This window comes from Lynx canadensis, chromosome B3 (genome assembly GCF_007474595.2).
Source record: "Lynx canadensis isolate LIC74 chromosome B3, mLynCan4.pri.v2, whole genome shotgun sequence".
Classification (NCBI taxonomy): Eukaryota; Metazoa; Chordata; class Mammalia; order Carnivora; family Felidae; genus Lynx; species Lynx canadensis.
The window spans coordinates 133,977,882-134,002,550 of NC_044308.2; the positions used below are offsets into that span (position 1 = coordinate 133,977,882).

At 50.7% G+C, this 24,669-nt stretch overlaps 1 protein-coding gene across 1 annotated transcript in view; it reads right to left on the bottom strand.

Annotated features, from left to right (window-relative positions):
- CCDC88C (coiled-coil domain containing 88C) overlaps positions 1 to 24,669 on the bottom strand; it is a 129,582-nt gene that overhangs the window by 98,004 nt on the left and 6,909 nt on the right. Inside the window, 1 exon segment of the mRNA XM_030320236.1 lies at positions 23,500 to 23,608. Coding sequence (XP_030176096.1) covers positions 23,500 to 23,608 — 109 coding nt within the window.

Below are 24,669 nucleotides of genomic sequence, written 5' to 3' on the forward strand. Positions count from 1 at the left end.
AAGGGCGCGAGGCATGAGTGGAAGCCCCTTGGGGTCACACAGACTGTCTGGTCTCCTACAGAAAACCCAGGGGGAGACCACAGCCGTTCCGACATGAGGCACAGACTTGCCCACACAAAGTTTAAATCCTGATTTATCAGGACACATGGCCTCTTCTGACTGTGCCTCTTTCAATACTCATGCCATAGAAGGGGAAGGAGGCGGCCGCACCTGTCCCTTACCCCCGAGCCCTCAGGGAGAGAATGAAGTCCTCACACCTGAACTCCCTGCCCTCCACCCTCCCAGGCTGGGGGCATTCTCCTTCATCCCAGCTTCTAGTACTACTGACAACAGCCTCTAAGGGCAGGTTGAGATCGGCTGAGGGACCCCCCGGGTCTGGCTCCCACGCTTCACTGCCCCTCCTTTGGCAGCACCTGACACGCTCCCAAGCCCCAGGGCCTTCTTGCCAAACCTCGCAAAAAGCTTAAAAGCCCACAGCTGCCTGCAGGAGCCCGCTTCTCCTCACCATCAGCCCAGAGTACCGCAGCTCTGGAGCACTACAGCTGGGAGCAGTCAGGTGGACAGAAAGCCTCATCTCCCAAGGGGTCTGTCTGAAGCCCAGGCCTGCCTGCTCCAGTGGGGGGTCCTGCGGCGAAGGGCCCCAGGCAAGACTGGCTTTGATGATCAAGCCCTTCCCCCCACAACGCCTAGGAAAGGGAAGGCCCTCCCTCATTCTGCTTGTGCACTCAAGTGTTAAGGAGCAGGAGGAAGAGGGGGTGGGGGAGAAGGCCAGGAGCCAGGGTCATTTGGCCTCCTCAAAGGTCCGCCAGTAACTTATTAAGCTTCCCCATCCTTATTCGCACTGAGGATCCCCACGGAAGTATCAGTTTACTCTGCAAAACCAGTTCCTGCTGCTTAAAGACCGAGCTTGGTGAATGGCAGTGGGAAACCGGACACCCCTGGGAACAACACTGTTCTGGGGGAAATGAAGCACTGGGAAAAGACACAGCACTCCCACAGGTTATAAACCATTTTACTGTCAGCTGCGCGCTCCGACAGGGAGCTGGGGCCACCAATGGAGAGGATGTACCACGGAAATGTGATCACCTCAAACTCTAGTAGGAGACCCATCTTTCTCACAGTGAGACAGTGAAACACATTTACTTGTGTGTGTCAACCTTTCCAGTAACAGGTGACACCGTGAAGCCCGCAGAAAGGCTGCGTCTCTCCATTTCCAATTTGAAGACCAATTCTGCACCCCAAGTGAGGGAAGGCCTTCTGGAGCACCACGCGTGGGGACCACGGTGCACTGGTGCATCCTGGGGAGACGTTCCGGGAGCACCACACCTGGGGATCATGGTGCTCTAGTGCATCCAGTAAGACTAAGGTGAGAGAATCAGTGCATCGAAATCCAAACCCTGAGGATCATCCAAATATTCTCAGGAGGAAAACACCCTGCCTCTCACGACTCTGCTGTGAACTAAGCGCTAGCACATGGGAGAGAGGGCAGCTCGCTATTCCTCCACCACACACCTTGGAACCCCTTCAGCCACACTCTCCTGCGCTTCGGCTGCTCCACTGGCCGGCTGGTGAATCAGGCTCATCAGTGTGGTGCTAACAAGTCACATAGGGAATCTGGGCTCTGCGATCCTCACTTCCCTTCCTGCCTGGTCACGGCCCACGTGCATCCAGGCCCGCTGTGTCCTCGGTCACCAGAGAACCCCAGAGGAGGACACGCGGCTGAATCTAGTGACGCCTCACACCCTGCTCCCCAAACCCACAGCACAGGGGCCACCACCCACCCAGCATCAAAGGGCAATACGGTGCCTACTCTCCAAACTTTTCCTTTGTTCTCTTTCAAAGTTACTGCTCCTCACGAAACACTGCAGTGTGATCACTGAGATCCCCAAGAGCCTATTCCAGTGAACCACATGGTAAGACCAGCACCCACAAATTCTCCCTTTCTGACAGACAAGGCCCACCAGGAGCACAGTGCCCCAGGCTGGTATTGCTTTGAGGTTTAGGTTCAAGGGTCTGCAAGATGCCAAAGCATCAGAACTCCAGGTGAAAAGTGGTTTGTCGGCCAGGGTTTATCTATAGGATTCTGAATACTTCTAACAATCTAAGAAAACAAGAAGCCTACCAACGAATGTCACCCAACCAGAGCCCCAACATGCCTTCCCCCATCTCTCCCATATGCGGCATTCTCCTGCCCAAACAAGGAACCTTAACACAAGAAATGCCCCCGTGCCTGCACTCACCACCACGCCCTCCCCATCAGGCCTGTGGCCCAGACCACCACCAGCTCTGAAAGCCAGCAGTCTCCTGGCAGCATTATGAAGTTGGGAGCCTCCCGCAGCCTCAATAAGAAAGGGAGCCAGTGCATGGGGACCAGCAAGGTGTCAGGCATCTTTCAACTTGCCCAGCCCTCCAAGGTGGGGGGCTTCCATCCCTACATGGCCCCCTAGGAAACCCGTGCTTGGAGATGGGCTTCAGGTCACCAGGTGGTGGATGGCTTTGAAGCCAGAAGGTGGTACCATTCCTGGGAAGTTCAGGGTGTGCCCAAGGGGGTCTGGATATTCTGGAGTATTAAAAGCCCATTTTTGTCACGGGGCACAGGGCTTGCTGCTTATGACACAACTCTACCCACCTTCCCCATCGCCTAGAAAACTGATCCACGTGCATTTTTATTTCAGAGGCCATGAAGCACAGAAGACAACACCGTACCAGGAGCAGAAAGATCAGGTTTCCGATGTCAGGTCTGACACCCACGAGCTGTCTGTGACCCTGAGTAAGCCACTTAGGAACAGAAACGAAGCCAAGGCCTCATCTCCTCATCTGTAAAATGGGGGTCATGATACCTGAACCACCCACCTCATACTTTTTATAGATCTTCTGATGAGTGTTCTCTCTCTATCCTACGATGAACCTACAATTAAAGTGAATGCAGCCAGCACACTCCTGCCAGAACCAACAGGATTTGTGTATATTTGCACATGCATGCACACACACACACATCCTCATCATGATCACATCTTGATTGCTCATTGCCCTGGTAGCTGACAGTTTGTCCTAGAGGCCAATCTGTTTTCTGCCCATGCAGCCTGCGTGGCACATCATGATGTGGGGCGTGACTGTTCAGACCAAAGGGAACCCTCACCAATTCCCCAGTAGGCTGGCACCCTTTCTCCTCACACCCAGCACTAGAATGACCTGAGGGATCCAGAGGGCCAGTCTAGCCCCTCAGACCACCTCGGGGGCCTTAGATCTCTACCTACAGCACCTCTGCCAGAGAAGGGAGCCAGACCCCAATGCAATAGACTGGGCCGGGCACCCTCTACCATCAGATGCAAGAACGGTGATTGCCACTTCTATACTAAGTCCCAGGCACTCTTCTGAGTATTTATTATTTATATTCTTTTTTGGAGAGAGAGAAAGACAATGTGAGCACAAGCAGGAGAGGGGCAGCGGGAAAGGGAGACATATTTTTTTTTTTTTAGTTTCATATCTTGAGAGAGTAGGGGAGGGGCAGAGAGATAATTCCAAACAGGCTCCATGCTGTCAGCATGAAGCCCAGTGCGGGGCTTGAACTAACCAACAACGAGATCACGACCTGAGCTGAAGTTGGACGCTTAACTGACAGAGCCACCCAGGCGCCCTGGGAGGGACAGAATCTCAAGCAGGCTCCACGCCCAGTACAGAGCCTGACATGGAGCTCAATCTGACCATGCTGAGATCATGACCTGAGCCGAAATCAAGCTCAGGTCATAACTGAGTGAGCACCCCCCTGAGTGTTTTAAATATACTGACTTATTTATCCTCAGTCCAATCTTGTTAGGATTCTCAGTTAACAAATGAGGAAACTGAGGCATGAACATGCAGAGCAACAAGCCCAAGGTGATACCAGCTTTTGGTGCAACCATTCACATCAAATCAAAATGTCTGGCCTCGAACACAAGGGCCTGTGCTGGAAAAGAAAATAAACTACATGGTTGGAAACAGAAAAGGTTTACGCAAAGATCATTTAACTTGCTTGTGAAGTCTGCCATCAGAGAGTTTCGGCTCTGAAGCTGGTGAAGGTGCTGCCTTGGCCTGGTTACATTACTGAACCTCTCAGCCCCTCAGGTCCTGCATCTGCAGAACCAGGGGTACCGTGAGAGCAGTGGGCACACAGTAGGCACTCAGCAGAGGAAGGGTCTTCTGAGAGGAAGCCAGCTGGAGCTGAGTAGTAGTGACTGGGGGGCAGTGAGCACCCAGGATTCTCTGCAAAAGCCTTTTTAGAGGAGAAGGAGCTAGATGGGAGGAAAGCATCCGCCACCCTTTGGACAGAATAACCCCTTTGGATGGTTAAAGCTCAAAGAGGGATAATCACACCATGTGGCCACCAAAACAGAAACAATACGCTTGCCTAAGAACAACCTCCAAGGTCTCTACCAACAGCAGGTCGGGGCTCTAAGACAAGCCAGTTCTGGTTCAAAGGGCCCTGTGTTGAGAAGGTAAGCCCCTGGAGGCTATGCACAGTCTCCTGCTTTAAGAGCTCAGTGCTTTCCTGAGAGCCTTGCTGGGGAGAATGGGGAGGAGACAGAGGAGGCAGTCGCCAGCCTGGGAGGCCTGGCCAAGTGGCTCAGGCCATGTTTCCAGCTCCACTGTGTCCTCTCCCAGAAACCCGCCCAGGCCAAGCCTCATGAGCAGCACACACTGTAGGAATCACTCTCTAGACAAAACCACCCTGGCACAGGGCTGACGGCTGCTGCACGCATGGGAGAGAGCTCACTTTCTGGCTCCCCCAAAGTTCCAAAGCCAGGTGCAAACTGAAACAGGCAAGCCATCCTGCCCTGTCTTGTTAGGCTGGAGAAAGGCACCGGGAAGCACACTCAGGCCTTCTCAGGTCGATCTGTCTACACCAAGTACACAGGCTCCCCAGTGCTGCTCCGGCAACTTTCCACAGCCTCACCAAGATCCCGGGCTGATGCCTGATGGGGAAACAGGGATAGGAGATGAGACAGCAATCTTGGGAGAAGGGAGCCAAGACGGACTCAGCTGCCCGCTGCCTCCGAATCACAGAAGGGACAAGAGGAAACCACTCAAAGGCCCTGTGTTTGTTTCCCATTTGCTAAACGAGGAGCCAGGAGCGAGGAGCAGGCGGAACAGGATTAGTGGTTCTCAGCCTGGCTGCGCATCACAATCATCTGATTACAAGCATCCAAGAGAGCTTTTATTTTTTTATTTTTTATTTTTTAAATTTTTTTCAACGTTTATTTATTTTTGGGACAGAGAGAGACAGAGCATGAACGGGGGAGGGGCAGAGAGAGAGGGAGACACAGAATCGGAAACAGGCTCCAGGCTCCGAGCCATCAGCCCAGAGCCTGACACGGGGCTCGAACTCCCGGACCGCGAGATCGTGACCTGGCTGAAGTCGGACGCTTAACCGACTGCGCCACCCAGGCGCCCCCAAGAGAGCTTTTAAACAACACTGACACCCAAGCCCACGTAGGCCAGTTAAAAGCCAAATCTCCCGGGGGTGCCTGGGTGGCTCAGTTGGTTAGGTTAGGCGTCCGACTTCAGCTCAGGTCATGAACTCACAGTCTGTGAGCTCGAGCCTGTGTCGGGCTCTGTGCTGACAGCTCAGAGCCTGGAGACTGCTTCAGATTGTGTCTCCCTCTCTCTGCTCATCATCTGTCTCTGTCTCAAAAATAAATAAGAAAATTAAAAAAAAAAAAAAAAGCCAAATCTCTCACTTTGTGGGGGCGGGGAACACGTGCAGCATATGTTAGGTATTCTGGGGTGAGACCCCCACACCACTCTGGGTCTCTCATTTCCCTCCTGGCTTTAACCCTCTGCCAGCCACACCCCAGCAGGGCTCGTTCTGAAACACCCCTCTGTCACAGTCTCCTGAGCCTTAACACCACAGAGGGACATTTATCAGGCCCCAGGCATGTCTGAGCCGTGCCTCTGGCTAGCATGAGAGAGGATCGGGGTGGTAAATGAGCCCCAGTCACCGCATGACCAGATTTCTGTAATGTCACATGAGAGCCGGGTTCCAGCTCTGCTGTTAACTCGCTGCAGAGCCCCAGCCGAGCCCCTCTCCCACTGCCCCCTGTTCCCCCACCCTGACCCCCTTGCTTGTGTAGAATGAGGGTAGCTCTGGGCTTCAGCCCAGCTTTCCAGAGCACTGATGCTGCCTCTAAACCTTGGGCTTCCTACACTGGGAGGTCCAGGCAGGAACCAGGTGGCACTTGCCCCAGCAACACCCCAGGCTAAGGCATCTGTCCCAGTCCAGCATGGGGACTCGAGATCCCAGCCGAGGACTTGAGCCGTTCCTGGGTGACACAAGCTATGGCAAAAGCACACTATGAGTGTGTCTGCTGCTCAGGACAGCACTCAGATGCTCACAATAAGCTCTCAAACGGATCTGTAAACAAGAAATACACATGGCAAGCTGTCAGCCACTTGGGAAGCACAGAAAATGACTAAAAAAGGACTGGAACACTCTAACACATGACGTTGCAACCAAATAAAGACCGAGGTCTGTTCTCACAGCAGGCTGTGCCTCAGAAGCATGCTTGGGGAGAGAGATGCTAACTCCTCCCCTTTGGGGCCTGTGTGACGGACTTCCTCGGGTATTAATAACCGCCAGCTGTCCCCACAAAAGCCAGAGACGCCCTTCTTAGCAAAGAGATTTTGGCTGGGAAGGATGGTGAACTATGAACCCCTCTGATGTGCTGAGATGGCAGGAAGGCAGGGAGACATCTGCCTTCTGTCCTTTAATGTGAAGTTTTACTCGGATGACCATCGTTTACGTGGTAACAACAGAAGACAGAAAAGCAAGCATCCAGGTACCTCGCTCTGCAGAGCAGGCCAAGGTCTCCTTCATGGGGGTGCGGAGAAGGCTCACTTCCAGATGGAAAAGGACCCCTCCCTCCAGCATGTGCCCACCAGCCCAAGGCAGGACATTAGTCTGGATGCCAGACCAGCAGCAGATCCAAGAAAAACCGAGGTGCACAGGGAGCATTCCTGTCCTCCACCGGAAGAGGGTCAGATTAGTTCATACTACGGCCTCAGCAGCTAAGAGCCGAGCGGGGCCTTTATAGGTCATGTAGGGGTAGGTAAGGGGAGAAGAAAAATGGCTCCATCCACTCTCCCTCCAAGTCCAGACACTAAAATGGGAATTGGAGGGGTTGTGTGTTCTCACCTCTGCTACCACCATCCCCCTCACTGCCTCCCAACTTCTCTTCTGGACAGATGTGATTCCAATTCAAAAATGAAGTCACTGACCTAGACCCAGAAGACCTCAAGGGGAAAGGGATGCTTCTGTGTCTGACAATTTAATCCTGGCTTGATTTAAGAAGGAACTTCTAAAAAGTCCTCATATCTTAGGACTATCCATCATCAGCAGGAGTATCCTGGCTGCCAGGACTCAAGATTAATTGCTTTGATGTGGAAAAATCCCTACACTGACTCCAGGTGAAAAGGTTATTCCTTTACAATAAACAAGAAGGAAAAAAAAAAAGATGGCGGGGGGGGGGGGTGCGGGGAAGGAAAGGAAAATAAAAGAAATGCTGACTGACCGTGTTCAAGTAGCCCCCCATTGTCATTAAGCCATCGAAACGGGACAGAGACACGGCACTTTTAAGCTGGGGCTGGGGTCTCAAGCCCTTTATGATTAACATCACGTATGTTCTTATTAGACACTCTCCTCATTCCTCCAGAAAATATGAGACCAGCATCTGGCACAGAGCCATATGTTCCACAAAAACCTCCTATCATCCTCTCCATTTATGCTTTTAGCATCTCTACCTCATTACCATACTAGAGAGGGTGGGGACCCATCTAAGTCAGCGCAACACCCAAAGCATGCCATGAGCTGTGTGTTAAATGCAGAAATCATGCAAGCTGGCTATCTCACAGGTATCAACACTAAATAAAGCCCCTCAACCGCAGAAACCTGTGGGGCTGTGAGGTTTCGTGGGGCACACACCAGTTCAATCTCTTTGTTTGCTAACTGGCTGTTTCAAATCCACACTGCCAGACCCTAAGAGGTAAAGCCCACAGCTACCCTCGCAGCACCCTTTGAAAAGTGTCACTGAAGCCACCTTCCAGGAACCAGATGCAAAAAGCCACCAGCTGGTCTCACTTTACTGTGGGGATTCCCAGAGCCGAAAACAAAACAAAAAATCGAAACAACACAATGATTCTCCCAAGGACCGGAGAGAGGAGAGAACAGGGGCCTCCAGAAGGAAAGGGTAATGGGTTCAGTCCTTTTTTGGGGTAAGACTATGGTAGAACACACAACCTAAAACCAAGTAAAATACACATTAACATTTACCACCTTAACCAATTTTAAGCGTACGGGTCAGTACCGTTACCGCATTCACACTGTTGCACCTACCACCATCCTAACGGTTTCTAGGTCTATGAATCTGACTGTTCCAGGTCCCTGATGTAAGCGGAATCAAGCAGTATTCGTCTTTTTGTGACTGGCTTATTTCACTTAGCCTAATGTCCTCCAGGTTCATCCATGTCACAGAAGGTGTCAGAATTTCCTTCTTTTTTAAGGCTAATATTCCATTGTCTGTATGCACACCACATTTTGTTACCCATCCACCCACTTGGGTTACTTCTACGCCTTGGCTATTGTGAATAATGCTGTTGTGAACGTGGGTGGCGTTCCTTGCCTTTTAAGTCAAAGAGGATTTCTAAAACCAGGCAGCCTCCTTAAAGGCTAAAAGTTCAATTTTCTTTTTTTTTTTTTTTAATTTTTTTTAAATGTTTATTTATTTTTGAGAGAGACAGAGACAGAATGCGAGTGGGTTAGAGGCAGAGAGACAGGGAGACACAGAATCGGAATCAGGCTCTAGGCTCTGAGCTGTCAGCACAGAGCCTGAGGCGGGACTCGAACTCACGAGCCTTGAGATCACAACCTAAGCCAAAGTCGGACGCTCAACCGACTGAGCCACCCAGGCACCCCTAAAAGTTCAATTTTCCTGAGCATACCATGTTTTTTTTGTTTTGGTTTGGTTTTTTTTTGGTAATTACCTCATACTTTCTAAGCTCTTCCCGTCCAAATGTGAACATACACTCACATTTCAAAGTCACATCATGAATTCACCTCCCAGCTCCATCTGGCTGCTCCAGGCCTTCTGGGGACTCTCAGGGTGGCAGCTATCATCAGGACCACCATAATAGCTGCTCCCAGTTGACGCTGTTCCTGCCGACCTGATCTTCCCCAGTGGTTCAAGCTCTCCTTTCCAGAGACTATACCTGGGAGCTCACACACACCTGGGAATTTAAATGACCTATGGACTTTGGCACGACCATCCCTTCTCACCACGTGCTCCCCTCCCAAAAGAACCCAACCCAACTGGACCCTTTGGAGGAGGGGGATGGTTATGGAAATGGAAGTCCTATGTCCTGACCTTGACCTCCCAGAGCAGGGAAGGAACCTCAGTCATTCAGAACTAGAGGAAGACACTTTCAAAAGGAAAAAAGAAAAGAGGAAACCTTCGCTGGTGACGATTCCAATTACTCTCTGTTTAAAAAGGCTGTGAAAGGGTTCATCAAAGTGGCTTTGCCTTTATTTATTTATTCATTTTTAATATATGAAATTTATCATCAAATTGGCTTCCATACAACACCCAGTGCTCATCCCAAAAGATGCCCTCCTCAATACCCATCACCCACCTTCCCCTCCCTCCCACCCCCCATCAACCCTCAGTTTGTTCTCAGTTTTTAAGAGTCTCTTATGCTTTGGCTCTCTCCCACTCTGACCTCTTTTTTTTGTTTTTTTTTAAGAAATCAATTTCTCCCAGATTTTGAACGCCGGATGGATAAAGACCCAGTTTCAATGCAGGCGATGCACCACAGCAGGGACAGTGGAGTCTAGTTTGTCACCTAAAGCTGCCTGCAGCAGTTCTCAGGCTGGCCCTGGACCCTCAGGCCAGGGAGGCACCGGTGGGGCAGGCGCACTGCTGCTTTCAGACACCAAGTGGCCGGGCGGCCCATCAGTCGGCATTTACTGCCCCCAGTCCCTGGTAAGTCCAAGGCTGCCAGTTCCTGCCCTGAGAAAAAAGCTGGAAACGGGTGCAGGACCCAGAAAAGCAGGTAGGAGCTGAAATGGCAGGGCTCAGGAAGATAAATAAACCTAGGTTCACAGAGGAGGACCAAGGTAAGGTGCTCTGACAGGAGAAAGTACCGAGACAAGACACAGGAGTGGAGGGGGAGGCAGGTGGGCACAGAGTGGGGCAAAGACGTAAGTACTACAGCCTGGTAACAGGCACAGTCTGCCGGCACCAGCCTCCAGCTCTGCAGCAGGTGCCACGCGGGGGTGCAAGCACTCTGACCCAGGGAGTCAAGTTCAATTATTTCCCTTAGACAAAGGAGGAAATGGTTTAGAGGGGTCAGGTTGCTTGCGCCAGGGGAGGAAAGACCCTGCTGTCTACTGTCTACAGAACATTGGGGAGGACACTGTCCAGGAAGGACACTGTCCAGAGCACCACCACCCCCCCAGGCCCCAGCACATGGGCTGGGGGCAAATGAGGTGAAGGCAGCCTGAGAGTTTACCTCCCAAAGGAAGAAACCAGGATGATGACAGATGATGGAAAGAGAAGCAGGTCAGATCTAAGCACTTCTTCCTCCCAGGCGACCTATACTTCAGTCCCCATCTGCCTTCCTCGGAAAGTGGGGGCAAGCCATTTTGGATTAACTGCCCTAGGCAGCTAAAGAAACTACCCACTCTTCATTCTTCTGGCATCTCAACCTTGGGACATGTACAGCTGCGACTTAGTCCCTTTCCATCTGAAAAGTCCAATTTTGTAAGCTCTATGCTATAAAATTCCAACATTCAGAATTCTCACCGTAAAAAGGAGAGAGAGAGTGGCTAGAAGACCAACTTGGCACAAGAAGTGACAACCTGCTTCAAAGTTTCTGATATTTTTTGTAAATTTTTTTTTTTTTAATGTTTATTCTTGACAGAGAGACAAAGACAAAGCAGGAGCAGGGGAGGGGCAGAGAGAGAGGGAGACACAGAATCTGAAACAGGCTTCAGGCTCTGAGCTGTCAGCACAGAGCTCAAGGCAGGACTTGAACTTAAGAGCTGTGAGATCACGACCTGAGCTAAAGTCAGATGCCTAACTGAGGCACCCTCAGAGTTTCTGATACTTTAAGCAGCCACAATTCCACATTTTAAAGGAAAGTAAACTGTTCTGACTGGTTACAAGAGCAGGAGGAAAAGCCTGTTTGGTTGCTGTGGTTTGAAAAGGAGGCATTCATTTTTAAAGTTTTAAAGCCATTAAGCCTAAACATTACTAACCTCAGGGGAGCCAAGCTGGCTAGACAAAGTTGAAAACAATCAATGTAATTTCCACCCCCCAGGGACTGGGCCTCCCTAGTACCTGACAGATGGCATCTCCATCAACAAAGCAAACACCACATGAAAGCTTGCAGGTTGGTGTGAAAGCAGCGGGGGTCCCCTCTAAGAGTGGGATTCAAAGGCTCCAGCCACCCCACCCCATTTCGATCTCATTTGCCCCCAGTGACCTCCTCAACAGTCAGGTCCCCAGTCCCTGATGTGTGTCAGGCACTCAAGGGACACACAGAATGAAAAAAGCAAGGCCCTGGGGCATCTGGGTGACTCAGTCGTTAAGTGGTTAAGCTCCTCTGACTTTGGCTCAGGTCATGATCTCATGGTTCAGTTCGTGAGTTTGAGCCCCTCGAGCCCCTCCTCGGATTCTGTGTCTCTCTCTCCCTCTGCCCCTCCCCTGCTTGTGCTCACTTGCTCTCTCTCAAAAATTAACATTAAATGTACATATATGCACATATATGTAACACACACACACACACACACACGGACCTGTCTTCCAATTAGTCTAGAAAGAAGCAACAGGTCAGGGAACTCTGTAGGACTATTTTCGCCTAGAGATAGGATCCTGGGTCCAAGCCCAGCACAGTAATGAATTCCCTGAATGCCAGGACTTACTTTCTGAATTTACTTACTCCAGACTCACTCCAGAGTGAGTCGTTCTTGTCTGTTCTGTTGTTTCGTATCTTGTCTCTAACACACGCTGAAATGTTTCCATGCTGATGGGGTGAGACACAAAGATGTAATGCCTACTTTTAACGTGTTTCACTGCTGGTGGCAGATAAAATCATGAGATAATATGCGTAAGATAATAGGCCTAAGACACTCCGCACCATGAGCACACAGTAAACTTTTTAAAAAGCTCATATAGGAAAAAATATGTATGGCAAGTCAAGCACATACGTGCATGCTCATTGGACTAACCCAAACCAATCACAGTGCACCTCTTGGAAGGGCCCGTCCATAAGCCACCCACTAAGAAATCAATGAAGCACGCCCAGAGAGGCAGACCTGCCCACGATACCCTCTGCTCCACCAGTGCGCATCTTATCCTCACGGCTGGCAGGGAACCTGCACAAGGCCCTCATTCAACCCTCCTCATAGTCTCTGAGGCAGGCGCTATTCATATCCTCGTTTTTAGATAAACACTCTCGGAGATGAAGCTGCCTGAGGTCACCAATCTGAGCGGTGAGCTTGCAGGATCCCGAGCCTCTGCAGACAGAGGCTTACAGTTCCTTTTTGTGCTGTGTTTGGCCCCTTCATACTGACCAAATGCCAGGTCAGCCTGGGAGAGGAGCCACTGCCATGAGCATTCACAGACTCAAGAAACTTGGCACTATTTCACCTGAGCCTCATGGCAACCTGCAATATGGTATTACCCACACTTTACAGGGGAGGTTCAATGATCCAGCCTAAGTCACATCGGTAGGAACAGGGACACACAAGTTTCTAGACCCTTGAAAGAATAACATGACCCAACCTGACAAAGCAGTGGAGTCTGCCCTTACTTCTGCCCCCGCCCCCCAGCTTCCATCTGGTTCTTCCCCCTCTGGCTTCACCTTCCTGGCTCTCGCCCCACAGAGCTCACTCATCCATTCCACAGGCCAGTGGCTAACATCCTGCCCCCAGCTGAGAAAGCAAACCCGACTACCCCCTCCCAGCCAACGGAAGTGTGCCACCATATGACGTTTCTGGACACCCTGCTTTCAAGCTCCATTTTCCTTTCCAACTGATACGAACTCTTGAACTGGGCCAGAAGTGGCAATAGTTTTACTAGCAGTTGCTCATAAACTTTCAACAGAGCAACTGGCAGTTGTATCATATGAAGACAGTAAAATTAATTAATACACATCAGGGACGGTTGTGTTTGGTAGCTTCAATAAAATAATCAATGAGATAAGTCATCAGAAGCAGCTCAACCCGTCAGGGCCTACGTTAGCAGGCTTTTTCTCTCCTTTTCCCTATCGGTATCATGTAATCACCCCCTTTTCTTCTTTCTCATAAAAACCCCTTACTTTCCCCACACAAGTGGGACTCTCTGGTTACTCGGTCATGTTTGGTGCTCCCTGAATAGCAATCCTGAGACCCTGAGTGAAGGGCTTGTTCTTTTCAGTTTTGCCTCCTTTTCTAGGTGGACAGAAGCAATGGGAGGCTCCCCCCGACCCCCCCCCGAAGCTGCGCTGTGCCCCATCAGTATAGGATATAGGGTCAGTATAGGGTCAGAGCATGGCCCTATACTTCAAACACCTCCCTCCCCCCTTTAACCTCTTGAGAAACCTAAATCCCAAGCCAATGGAAACCTTGCAGGGTGTAGCTGGCACAGCCCTTCCAAAACCTCCACCTTCCGTCAACATACCACCAACAAACTCAGAACTGGGGGCCTCTTCAACACCTCCATCAACCTTGCTGAACCCACCGATTTAAGAGCACTTCCTCATCCTCCTTGGTCTTCCTCCTCAATACCAGAAAAACGACTGCAATTCTATCTTAAGATTAAGGACCAAGGCCCCGAATCTGTGGCCAAGTAGGAGAAAAACTCTGCCTTTCCAGAAAGAAAGGCTGAATAAGGAAAACTGCCATTAGCCCTGGACGTGAGCCACGCGGGCGGCTTTATGGAGGGGTGAAGCCTGCCTGGGCAAGTTCTTCAGGGACTCCTCCTGACAAAGGAGTTGTAACATCCCACATGCTGATCTCGGCACCAAACACCAAAACCCAAGGCGAGGGAGAGACCCTTCTTTTTTTCTCAAACCTTGAGAAATCCACCTCCCTCCTTTTCGTCACAAAGGGCATCGGTGCCTCTAACCGCTTCCTACGTCTCTGGTGCCTAGTGCACTACGAAAGTTGTTTCTACCACCTTCATTCACCCGGCAGTGCTGGATCCTCAACACTCCCGGCTCCGCTCTGAATGTGTGAGCAACAAGAGCTAACTGAAAAGGACGCCAACTCGCTCCACCTACAAGCAGCATGGCCCATCCTCGGCATCGGAGAGTTTCGCGGCCTGGCTTAGCCAATATTCTGCTGGAAGCACAAATTCAGACCACCTGCCCGGTGGTGGGGTGACCCCCCCCCGTGACCCCCCCCCCCCCGCCCCCAGCCAAGCTTCCACCCCCGGCTCCGTTCTGTGCCCAGACCTTCGGAGAAGGGCTCACAAAAAGACCCTTCTTAAACGAATGGCCACTGGCTACGAGAAAACTTGAGCTAAAAGTGGAGAAGGAAATTCATGGCGAGAGAACATGTATCAGAAACAGGATTCAGGAAAGAAGGGCCATTCAGAAGAAGGAGAGGAGCCGGGACAAAGTTCGGATTCGCAGAAGCAGAGGTTTGAGTGGGTCCCTTGGGCCAATCCTGCACCAGGTTTTTGGGCTCCGTGCTGTGAACAGCCCAAAGCCAGCTGGCAGCCCAAGGGGCCTTGGGTGGCACCCTCAGCACCTGGGAGGGAAGGTGTGGCAGCTCAGGGACAGGAGGCAAAGCCCCAACAGTTCAAGGTCTGGACTCAAGGCCAGGAGGGGGAGCCCACACAGACCAGAAAGGATGGTGTCTATACACATACTCCCCCGCCTCCTCTGTCTTTGTGTGTGTCTTTCTCTCTCCCCTCCTCGCCTTCAGCCTCCATGGCCTGGCCAAATTCCAGCTCCACTAATTACATCAGACCCACCTTTCACCCCTCCCCACCCTCTGCAATTAACCCCGATTCTCTGCTTCCTGCTGCTCTGGGGGTGCAGGATGAAGTCTGAGGCCAGCTGTTCCCTCCATCCCACCCACCGCCCAACCCCGGAACTGCTGGCCTCACAAGGTGCCTGAAGCAATCCAGTCCCTTCCTCTGGGGCTCCAGGCTGGTGTGAAATCTAGTTTTCAACACGGGAGAGCCTCAGGAAGCAGCGCTCCCAGCCTGGCCCACCACGCAAAGCTTCTGAGCTCAGGATCCACCTCACTCTGGTGTCAGTGCAGATCCTTCCTGGTGGCCCTGCCAACCTTTATAAAACAGACTCTCTACCTACAGCAAGCTATCTCCCTACACAACAGACTACAGGAGGCTTCTTAGAAAGGCATTTCACCAAGCAACCAAAGACCAAGAAACCCTGCACCTCTCCGGCGCTGTTTCCATATCTTATTTGCTGAGCCTCCCTTCTCTAATCTGTAAAATGGGGACAGCAATTTCCTCCCCACTATGCCAGGGCCTGGCTCATAGGAAGCACGGTTATCTTCTTCTAGCCTTCTGACGGGGGTAAAAACTAAGTCTCAAAGTTCCTGCTTGCTATTTCATATGCCTCGACAGCATTTCTTCTAAAACAAAAAGGAGAAAAAAACAAATAAATCAAGTTCAACTGACACTTAGTCTCCCATTTTGCGGAAACAAAACCTGCCTCTTGGTAGATTTGGGACTGCAAAGCACATGACCCTGGGGCTTCAGCCCCATCTGCCCCACCCTGGTCAGCAGGACAGGAAGGGTCACAGGTCAGGAGTAAATACCTTCTGTTTAGTGTAGAAAAACAGAATTCTAGTGGCCCTGAAAGCTGCCCCCCTCCAGCTGACTCAGAGTCACGGCCACCCCATCGGGCGGGTCCTGCACCCCAGGAGCCTGGTGGGAGGGAGGGTCAGATCTGCTGCAGCTCTCAGTGGTCCTGGGTCTGGTAATGCATTTTGCCCTCCCCTCAGAAGCTCGCTCCAGGTGGGGCACCAAGCACGCTGCTATCCATAGCCCCATATGGGCAACACCCCACGGAGTCTCTCAGAATTCGTCCCCTCGCCCCTGCCTTGGTCCAGACCCCCATGATCTGTCCTGACTCCCCACTCCCTCTGACACCAATCTGTTCTTCATGCTGGTGCCAGCATTGCCTTTTTTAAACTTTCCCTTTTAAAAACTCTCCAAAGACTCCCAAGTCCTTTAGGATGAAGTTCAAATTCATTAGCATGGCATCCACTTCCCTGAAACCTCCTCATCTTTCCAGGCTCCCCCCATCACCACCCGCAAAGACACCCAACCTCTAGCCACCTTGAAGTGATTCAATCAGTCCTCAGGCTGTCTTATGTCTCCACAGCTTTGCAGGTGCTTTTCCTCTCCCAGGACACCCCCTTTCACGCACCCCATGTTCAGCCAGCCTAGCTCCCTGCCAATCCTCCAAGACTCAGTACAAGTGTCACGCCCTACAGAAAGCTCCCCATGAGCTTTGCCCTTTCCCAGGCTGGGGAACTCCCTCCTGTGCCCTGTGGCCTCTCTTCTGCCCACTGGAGGTGGGCACCTCAGGTCTGGAGAAAGGCTTTAACAACAAGAAAGAGAAAGGAACCAGGCAACCCCTGGCGAGTGACACCCTCCCCTGTGGGCCCCCAGGGCTTCCTCAGCCCACATTTCATCACTGCACTAGAGACAATGAGGGACAGGAAGTGAGATGAAGGAAAGAGGAAAGGAGGGGTCCGTGCAGACCACCGCCCCTCTCAGGCTCACTTCCCAACACAGCCTGGAAGGTTCCCTCTTGCACTTTAAACTGACCGCGAATAGTCACAGGGAAGTAGGCAAGCTCCCGGGTCAAGCCCATTAACAGAAAAAGAGCTCCTACCCCTGACTGGGGACAGGACACAGGGGCCTCTCTAATGAAGGCCTCCCAGGCCTGGGGCTGCACCGCACAGCTCATGACCACATTCGGTCACCACACCACAATTGCCGGAAGGCTGTCCTGCTGGAGATTCCAGACCAGCATCCAGTAATACTCCAACACAAGGAAACGTGCCTAGGCATACAGTAAAAATCTCAGACCTTCATCCACACGGCAGAGACACAGAAATCTTCATTATTCATTCAGCAGCGATATGAAACACTGCACATCTTAATACGCAAAGGGCGCCAACGGGCAATCCGGCCAGAAAAACAAGGCAATTCTGGCAGTGAGCAACCGGGGTCCTCCAAGTATTCATGCCCTCTGACCCAGCAATTCCATACCAGGAATTTATCCCAAGGAAATGAAAACATTTGTTGAAAGGCTCAAGTACCAAGTATGTTCATGGTTGTATTGTTTATAATTCTGAGACAGAAATAACTCCGTACCAGCGACAATGGTGGAGCCATCAAGTGCCATGTAGACATTAAAATTCATGTAATGAAAGAACATTTAGTGACGTGGGAAAATGCTCACTGCACAGTAAGTGAAAAGAAAGGTTACAAACAGCATAGAGGATATAACCCACACTGTGAAACCCATGTACACATAAACACCAAAACGTTAACCACAGCAGCTCTAAGTGGCATGATCATGGGTGAACTTACTTTTCCTGATTTCTCCCCATCTGCGATCAGAAATTTTTATAATAAAAAATGTTACTTTTAACATCTTCAAAACGTAAATATAAGCTACAAAATCAAGAACATCCCCCCCTTCCAGAGCGCCTGGGTGGCTCAGTCAGTTAAGCGCCCGACTTCGGCTTGGATCATGATCTCACGGTTCGTGAGTTCAGGCCCCGCATGGGGCTCTATGCTGACAGCTCAGAGCCTGGAGCCTGCTTGGGATTCTGTGTCTCCTTCACTCTCTTCCCCTCCTCCACTTGTGCTCTGTCTCTCAAAAATAAATAAATGTAAAAAACAAAAAAAAAAAAAGAAAAAGAAAAAAAAATTTTTAAAAGAATATCCCCCCTCCGTCTCCCGTGAAGCCTCACAGTCCTCTATAAAATCAAAAGTGGAGAAGATAAGTACTCCCCCGCAAATCTGATACAATGTATTTTTCACAAAGCAAATTCTGCCAGTACTGGTACTGTAGAAAGGGCCTGTGTGGACCATAAGCTCTCCTGAGCACTGTCCCTATCCATCAAAGCAGGTCACACCCACCTAAGGAGGCTTTGCTTGAACTAACCACTAAACGCTACAGACCACATGAATTCTCGAGAGGGACCTATGAAGTTTACTATGTTCCCACCAATGATATCAAACGTACATTTCCTTCTATTCTTACTTTTGATAAAAGTCTTTCCTTTCTCCAACTGAGGGAACACACTTCTAGAGATACTTCTAATTTTAACTAGCCAGCCCATGCTTATCAAATACAACCACTACAGGAAACAGACAGATAGCAAAAACTGGCTGAGTGGGGAAAAGGTACAGACGGTACATGAAGTTTTATCTAAAGGTACCACAAAAAACAACATATATGCACACATACACATAAACATATATACACACAAGAGTGTAAAGCCATGAACTGGACGCCCACCAAATTAACAATGGGGTCATCTCCAGGGAGGGAGGGAAGGAGAACTCGATTCACTAGAGGCATCCTAGGGACTTCTATCAGAGAAATGTAGGGGGGGGCGGGGAACCTAAAGCAGATATGAACAATACTCACACGTTCACATTTATTTTTAACAGAGACACAAGGGTGCATTATGACCATCCGTACTACTTTTGTTTTTCAAGGCAATAAAGGAAAGAGACTAAAAAAGATAAAAGGCAACCCCAGATTCTCTACTCTGCTTTTCTTCTGAGATAAAAAACAGTATTCTGGGTTGGTTCTGGTCTTCTGACCATGGTGAGAGACGAGAGCTCAGAAGAGCCAAGTTCAAGGAACTCATAAAACAGAGCTTCCTTGAGGTGACCTGTCAGATGTCTCCGGCCACTGCGTGACCGTGGAATCTGAGGCCCATGAGGGCCCATCCACTTCTTGACAGATGAGAACTCAGTCGGCCCAGAGAGGGAACGCAGACTATTCCGGTACATGATCAGTTAAGGTGAGAAGCTCAAAGAAACCCCGCAAATTTCTCATTTCAGGGTAAGTTCTGCAGGTGGGTCTCTACATCCACCTGAGGGTCCCGATTTCAGGACAGAGATCTATATGTGTACCTGACAACAAAGATCAACACACAGTGAATTTATCCAAGCCTCTGTTTGAAATGCTTCCCAGCAGCATAAAGCCAAAAAAAGCCTCAGAAACTTCACATGACAAGTAGGCCCTGACTGTCAGGAGGCAGAACAAGGGTGCAGGTATCCAGGGCAGGTAACGGCAATGGGACACTCACGCACAAACCCCAAAGAACAAACACACAGCCACTGCTGCACCAGGGATTTCTGCTTATACTAGCCATATTTTCCTACTGGCTCCACTATCAAATGAACATGCATTTAACATAAACACTCAAGAATCTGAATATAAAAAAGAACCATTCTATAAATCCAAACTTTAACTTAAAAAAGACTCAGATGAAGAAGGGCTTGGTTGTTGAGCATTGAAACAAGCATCACATGATGCCGGGCTCAAAGCTGGCCAGCCAGGTGGCCGGAAGCAGCGTGCAGTTCTGGTCTAAGCTTGCCTTTCCTCCAAGCCTCAGCACATGTCCTATCTGTGGAGACTCATCCTGGAGCAGGTACCTCCACCTTGGACTGCCAGCCTTTTCTTCTGCAAAAGCCAGAGACCGAACCAGGTACTCTCTTCTCTGCCTCACTGTCCCAGGACACATGAGATGTGCCTCTGTATGTGATGGACAGGAGTCACCTGGGGACACCTGGCTGAAGATGCCTCTTCTGGTGATGACTAGAAACGCTCTAACCCTTGGTTCCCAAGAGAATGTGCATCAGAATCACCTGGAGGGCTTGTTAAGACAGACTGTAGGGCTGGGGAGGTCTGCAGAAGGGCCTGAGGATCCCCACTTCTACTAAGTTCCTAGGCCATGTCAATACCATTGGCCTGGGGACCACACTCTGAGAAAGCCCAGTGATTCCCAATCCTGCTGGAAGGATGGCAAGACTAACAGCTGGAGAACTTCTAAAATGCAGAATCTAGGCCCCAACGGCAGAGAAGTCCAAGCGGCAGGTCAGAAGGCAGCCTGAGATCTGGCTGACACACCAATGGTCAGACTGAGACTGGCCATGCTTATTTTTACCCACCGTCTATGTTCTGCCCCAGCAAAAGGTCAAGGATCGTTGTCTCCGAAGGTTTTCAGAGCCAAAACTTGAGTTTCCTTGTGACAGAAGCCCACGCTATTCAAGAGAGGTCCCCATCCTTTCTAACTGTCCCTGTCCCATGGTGCCTCTGAAAAGAAGGGGACCGCCAAAGGCAGAACCACTGCTTGGCAAACAACACTCAAAGCTGGCTTCTGTGACCTCAATTTCTCAGAAAAGCCACAGGCAAGACTCAATGTCTCAAGTCTACTGAAAAGCCACAGCCAAGTGGGAGTCCCACTCCCTTGGGGGCAGCCTCTCACCCTTCTAGGCCACCCTTGTAATAATAAGGAATGACATTTGTCTTGCTTCATCCTGAGCCCTCACAACCTGCCAGGCCACTTTCACAAAGGGACTCGGGCAGTACTTCTCTTGGAAACTTTTCTTGAGTGACCTTTTATAATAATAACCAATTATGTCTACACTTGAATGTCAGGTGGAAGGAAAAAAGGCAGGATATGCAATTGTATATATGGCATGACCACAACCATGTAAAACAAAAACTATTCATGCAAACACTGGAAGGAAACAGTAAAAACGTTAACAGGGATTGTCTTTAGGTGGTGGGATTGTGGGTGTTCTTTTCTTCTTGCTACTTATTTTCCAAGTTGTTTACAAAGAGCACATATTACTTACAGAACTAGAGCTTAATTTTACAATAAATTGGAAGGAAAAAATATACACAACTGCCCACGTCTAATGTGTGCCAGCCCAAAGAGCAAATGGCCTGCTGGCCTTCTCCACGTAAGCAGGACTGAGGGCAAGAACGGCTCTGCAGCCTTGAGCAAGTGCCTTCAGCAAATATTCACTCTGGACTGGGCTGCTAATGCACACCAGCATTGCCCTCGAAGGGTTAACAGTGCAGAAGCAGAACAAGGATGCAGGGTCCTCCCTTCTACCTCTGAGACTTCCTGGGCCCTGAACATGGACTAGACATCTTTTCCCCCCAGTTTCTCACCTTCTGGAACTCGACACAGAGCAGCAATCCGCCTCCAAACGGACACTGTCTCAAATAAGCGTCAAACTCCCTTCGGCTGGACTGTCAGGAGCCACTGCCCACCATCAGCATGTGACCTCCTGGACCAGCAAGAGCAGAGGACAGCCCCTGCATGGCCATCACCTCCACTTGAGAGCTTCATCACTGCCACCAACCAGGGAGAGGGTACCACCTCCCTGCCATGCCTCGGGCCTGAGACACACCTGTCAAGTTATCGACAGGGCTGTTAGCCCTGGCCAGCCTTGCACACCGGTTCTGAATTTCGGGATCTCTTATGTTCATATCCTCTCCAGTTCTGATTCATCTAAAACTTAGTGAAACAAACCTTCATTTGAGCAGCTGCAGAAAATGTGGACCCTGACAGATCGAGGACAGACCTGTCTCGTGCCTCCATGTCTTCCTCTACCTCTACACCCCTCCCGTTTCTCTTTCCCATGACCTTCCAAACGTGGAAACTCAATCACCTACCAAGACTCCACTCAGGTGCCCCCTCCTCCAAGAAGCCTTCCCCCTCTCCAACCCTGCAGCATGGGTTAGAGATCTGGTCTCTCCCAACTATCTGCACCATCCACTTCTCCAGGCACTTAGCACACACCATTGAAGGCACCTTCAGACAGGGATCAAGCCCTGAGTACATGCTGAACAGCCCCTTCCACGCCCAGACTCAAGTTCACTGGCAGGCCAATCACCTTTACCCAACTTCCCCTGCCTGTGGCCGTCTCCAGGGGAACACTCGCTGAGTATTTCCTGCCTGCCTGCAGCACGCCCGGCCCCGAGTGTGGCACCCCTCAGATGAGGAAACAAACCCACTTCACCCCACAGATCCAGCTGGCTCAGGCCCTCTCCTCAGCACAGCTGGCATCTACCTGGGACTAATAGGGCAGGGCTGGACCTAAGTCTCCCAGAAGCTGCTCAGAGAGTCCAAGGTGCTGGTCCATGGAATGAGCTCAGGTGGCTTGTGGAATTGGCTGCTCAGGGAAAGTGTCCTAGCACCGAAGCCTTCTCTCACACACCCCGATCTCAACGAGAGGGTGGAAACAATCATCTCGGAAAACCCCGGACACAGTCCACTCCCTCCCTCTCCCTCTCCCATCTGCTCCCAAATTTGTACTGAGTCAGAAGGACCCCTGCAGCCACCACAGCCCTCAGCAGGAGCTGGCCCTGCATGAGGCCTCAGCTCACCTCAGAGCCAGCAACCACTGCACCACACAGGACAGAGAGGGAGCCTACCACTCTGAAAGGGTGGAGGGATCTCTCCACTCTGAAAGATGCCCCTGAACCCCAGCACCAAGACGGAGTTACAGTCCAGAAAGTGGATGCTAGGAACAGGTCTCAGAGGCAGAGTCTGCCCAAGCAATCAGGGAAGCCCCAGCATGAATTCTGGAAAAGACTTGTTCTTGAGCAGTCGTTCTCAAATGGTGTTCCCTGGGGTCCTGGGAAACCACAGAGATCCCCAGAGGGAGAGAGGGAAGCTGAGTAGAGACCACTAGGACCTGTCAAGTCAATCAGAGTCACTAGGGCTTCACTTGGGGCTTCAGGAAAAATGCAGAGGGAAGAATTCTTGTTTCACTGCTATGAAGCTGGGAAACCAGGGTTCTGACACACACATTACACACATCCATTTACAATCAATTACACACATCCATTTACAATCAATATCAAAGACTCTCACCTGACCTTCCCAAGGCTGGGATGGGGATTTTAACAGGCCTTCCCCGGCAGGCCCCCTTGCCCAGCCCATCACCTATCTGCCAGTGAGATACAGGGAGACCCTAACAAACGGACACTCCTCACCATGAATCCCTGTCTGCAAGCTGGGGGCTCAAGCATAACCCTTCTGTGGTCCCCCCCACCCCAACCCTTGCAGTTGCTCCTGAACAAAAGCTCACTGAGCTGTGGGTGACACCACGTCAGGGTGCCCCCGCCCCGCCCCCTGGAGCCAGTCTCCGTTCAGCTGCATGCTTGAGGCTGCGGCTATGAATGGAGGGCCATCTCTGGGAACCCCCACCACACCATACACGATGCTGGGCACACAGCTCAAAGGACGTTCACCAGACAAAGTAATCCAACATCAGACCCTTCTCATGACACCCCCAAAAAATACAAAAGTGAAAACACACCAAGCGTTAGCGAGTAGATGCCTAACTATGAACACCATTTCCTCTCAGCTTCCTGTGGGGAAACCGCCTGAGTGACGAGACTGCCAGATGCACAGCAGAACCCTGGGGGGACAGAGTTCCTGGCCCTTACCTGGTAGTAGGTCTTAATGTTTCTCACCAAGATGGTCAAGTTCTGAATGCGGAGGTTCACGTCGTTGTTAACGTGCTTGTTGATGCGCTGATTTGTTGGTCTGGGGTCACTAGAGAAGGAAGAGGAGAATGGAAACTGTGTATCGCATCATCTGCCACGCACCCCCATTCCCAGGCAAGTGTGAACCTCCCGTCCTCCCCTCCAGCCTCGGTTACTATGCAGCTATGACTATGGATTGAGTCAAATCCTTATTCTGCTACTGCCAATCCCCGGATCTTGGGTGGGGGTGCCCCATCACCTCCCTGCTTCCCCATCCCGCAGCACCTAGCCCATCACAGGCCCGGAGTCAATGCTATTTCTCCTTATTCTGCTACTGCCAAGTCCCAGACCTTGGGGGGGGCGGGGCGGGCATCACCTCCCTGCTTCCCCATCCCCCGGCTGGAGTCAATGCTATTTCCATCCCTACTGCTAGCAACACCCATAATCCACCACCAAACGCCAGCGCAGACCCAAAAGGTTATACTGTATAAAAACCAATAACCCATCCCAAGATTTCAAGATTAAAAAGGTTAAGGGGCGCCTGGGTGGTTCAGTCAGTTAAGTGTCCAACTCTCGGCTTTGGCTCAGGTCATGATCTCACGGTTTCATGAGTTCCAGCCCTGTGTCAGGCTCTGCATTGACAGTGGGGAGCCTGCTTGGGATTCCCTCTCTCTCTACCCGCCCCCCACGCTGTCTCTCTCAAAATAAACAGACTTACAAAAAATAAAATGTTCAAGTCTGAACAGACCAAAATATACTAAATACCAAGAAAGACAAGGAAAAAAAATGATGTTTTCTGACAATAAATCAAAATTATTAAAGTTCCATCTCCCCCTCCCCCACCCCGTCAACCAGATTGGTCTAGGCTGGTCCTGCCGGTGATTGACATTTCAGGGACACAACTCTACCCCCGAAAAACCCGAGTCTGTGACAGGGCATGACATACACGCACCCTATGAGAAAGGCTAAGAGCAGAGATATAAATAATTCATGTGGGAAACCCCCAAAGCGTCATTTATTTTCCAATCTCAGGCAAAAGTCAGGTCCAGCTGCGATGAAACTAGAAATCTGAATCAAGTGATTTATCATTCCTCTCATTTACGTCCAGAACATTTTTCAAAAATGTTTATG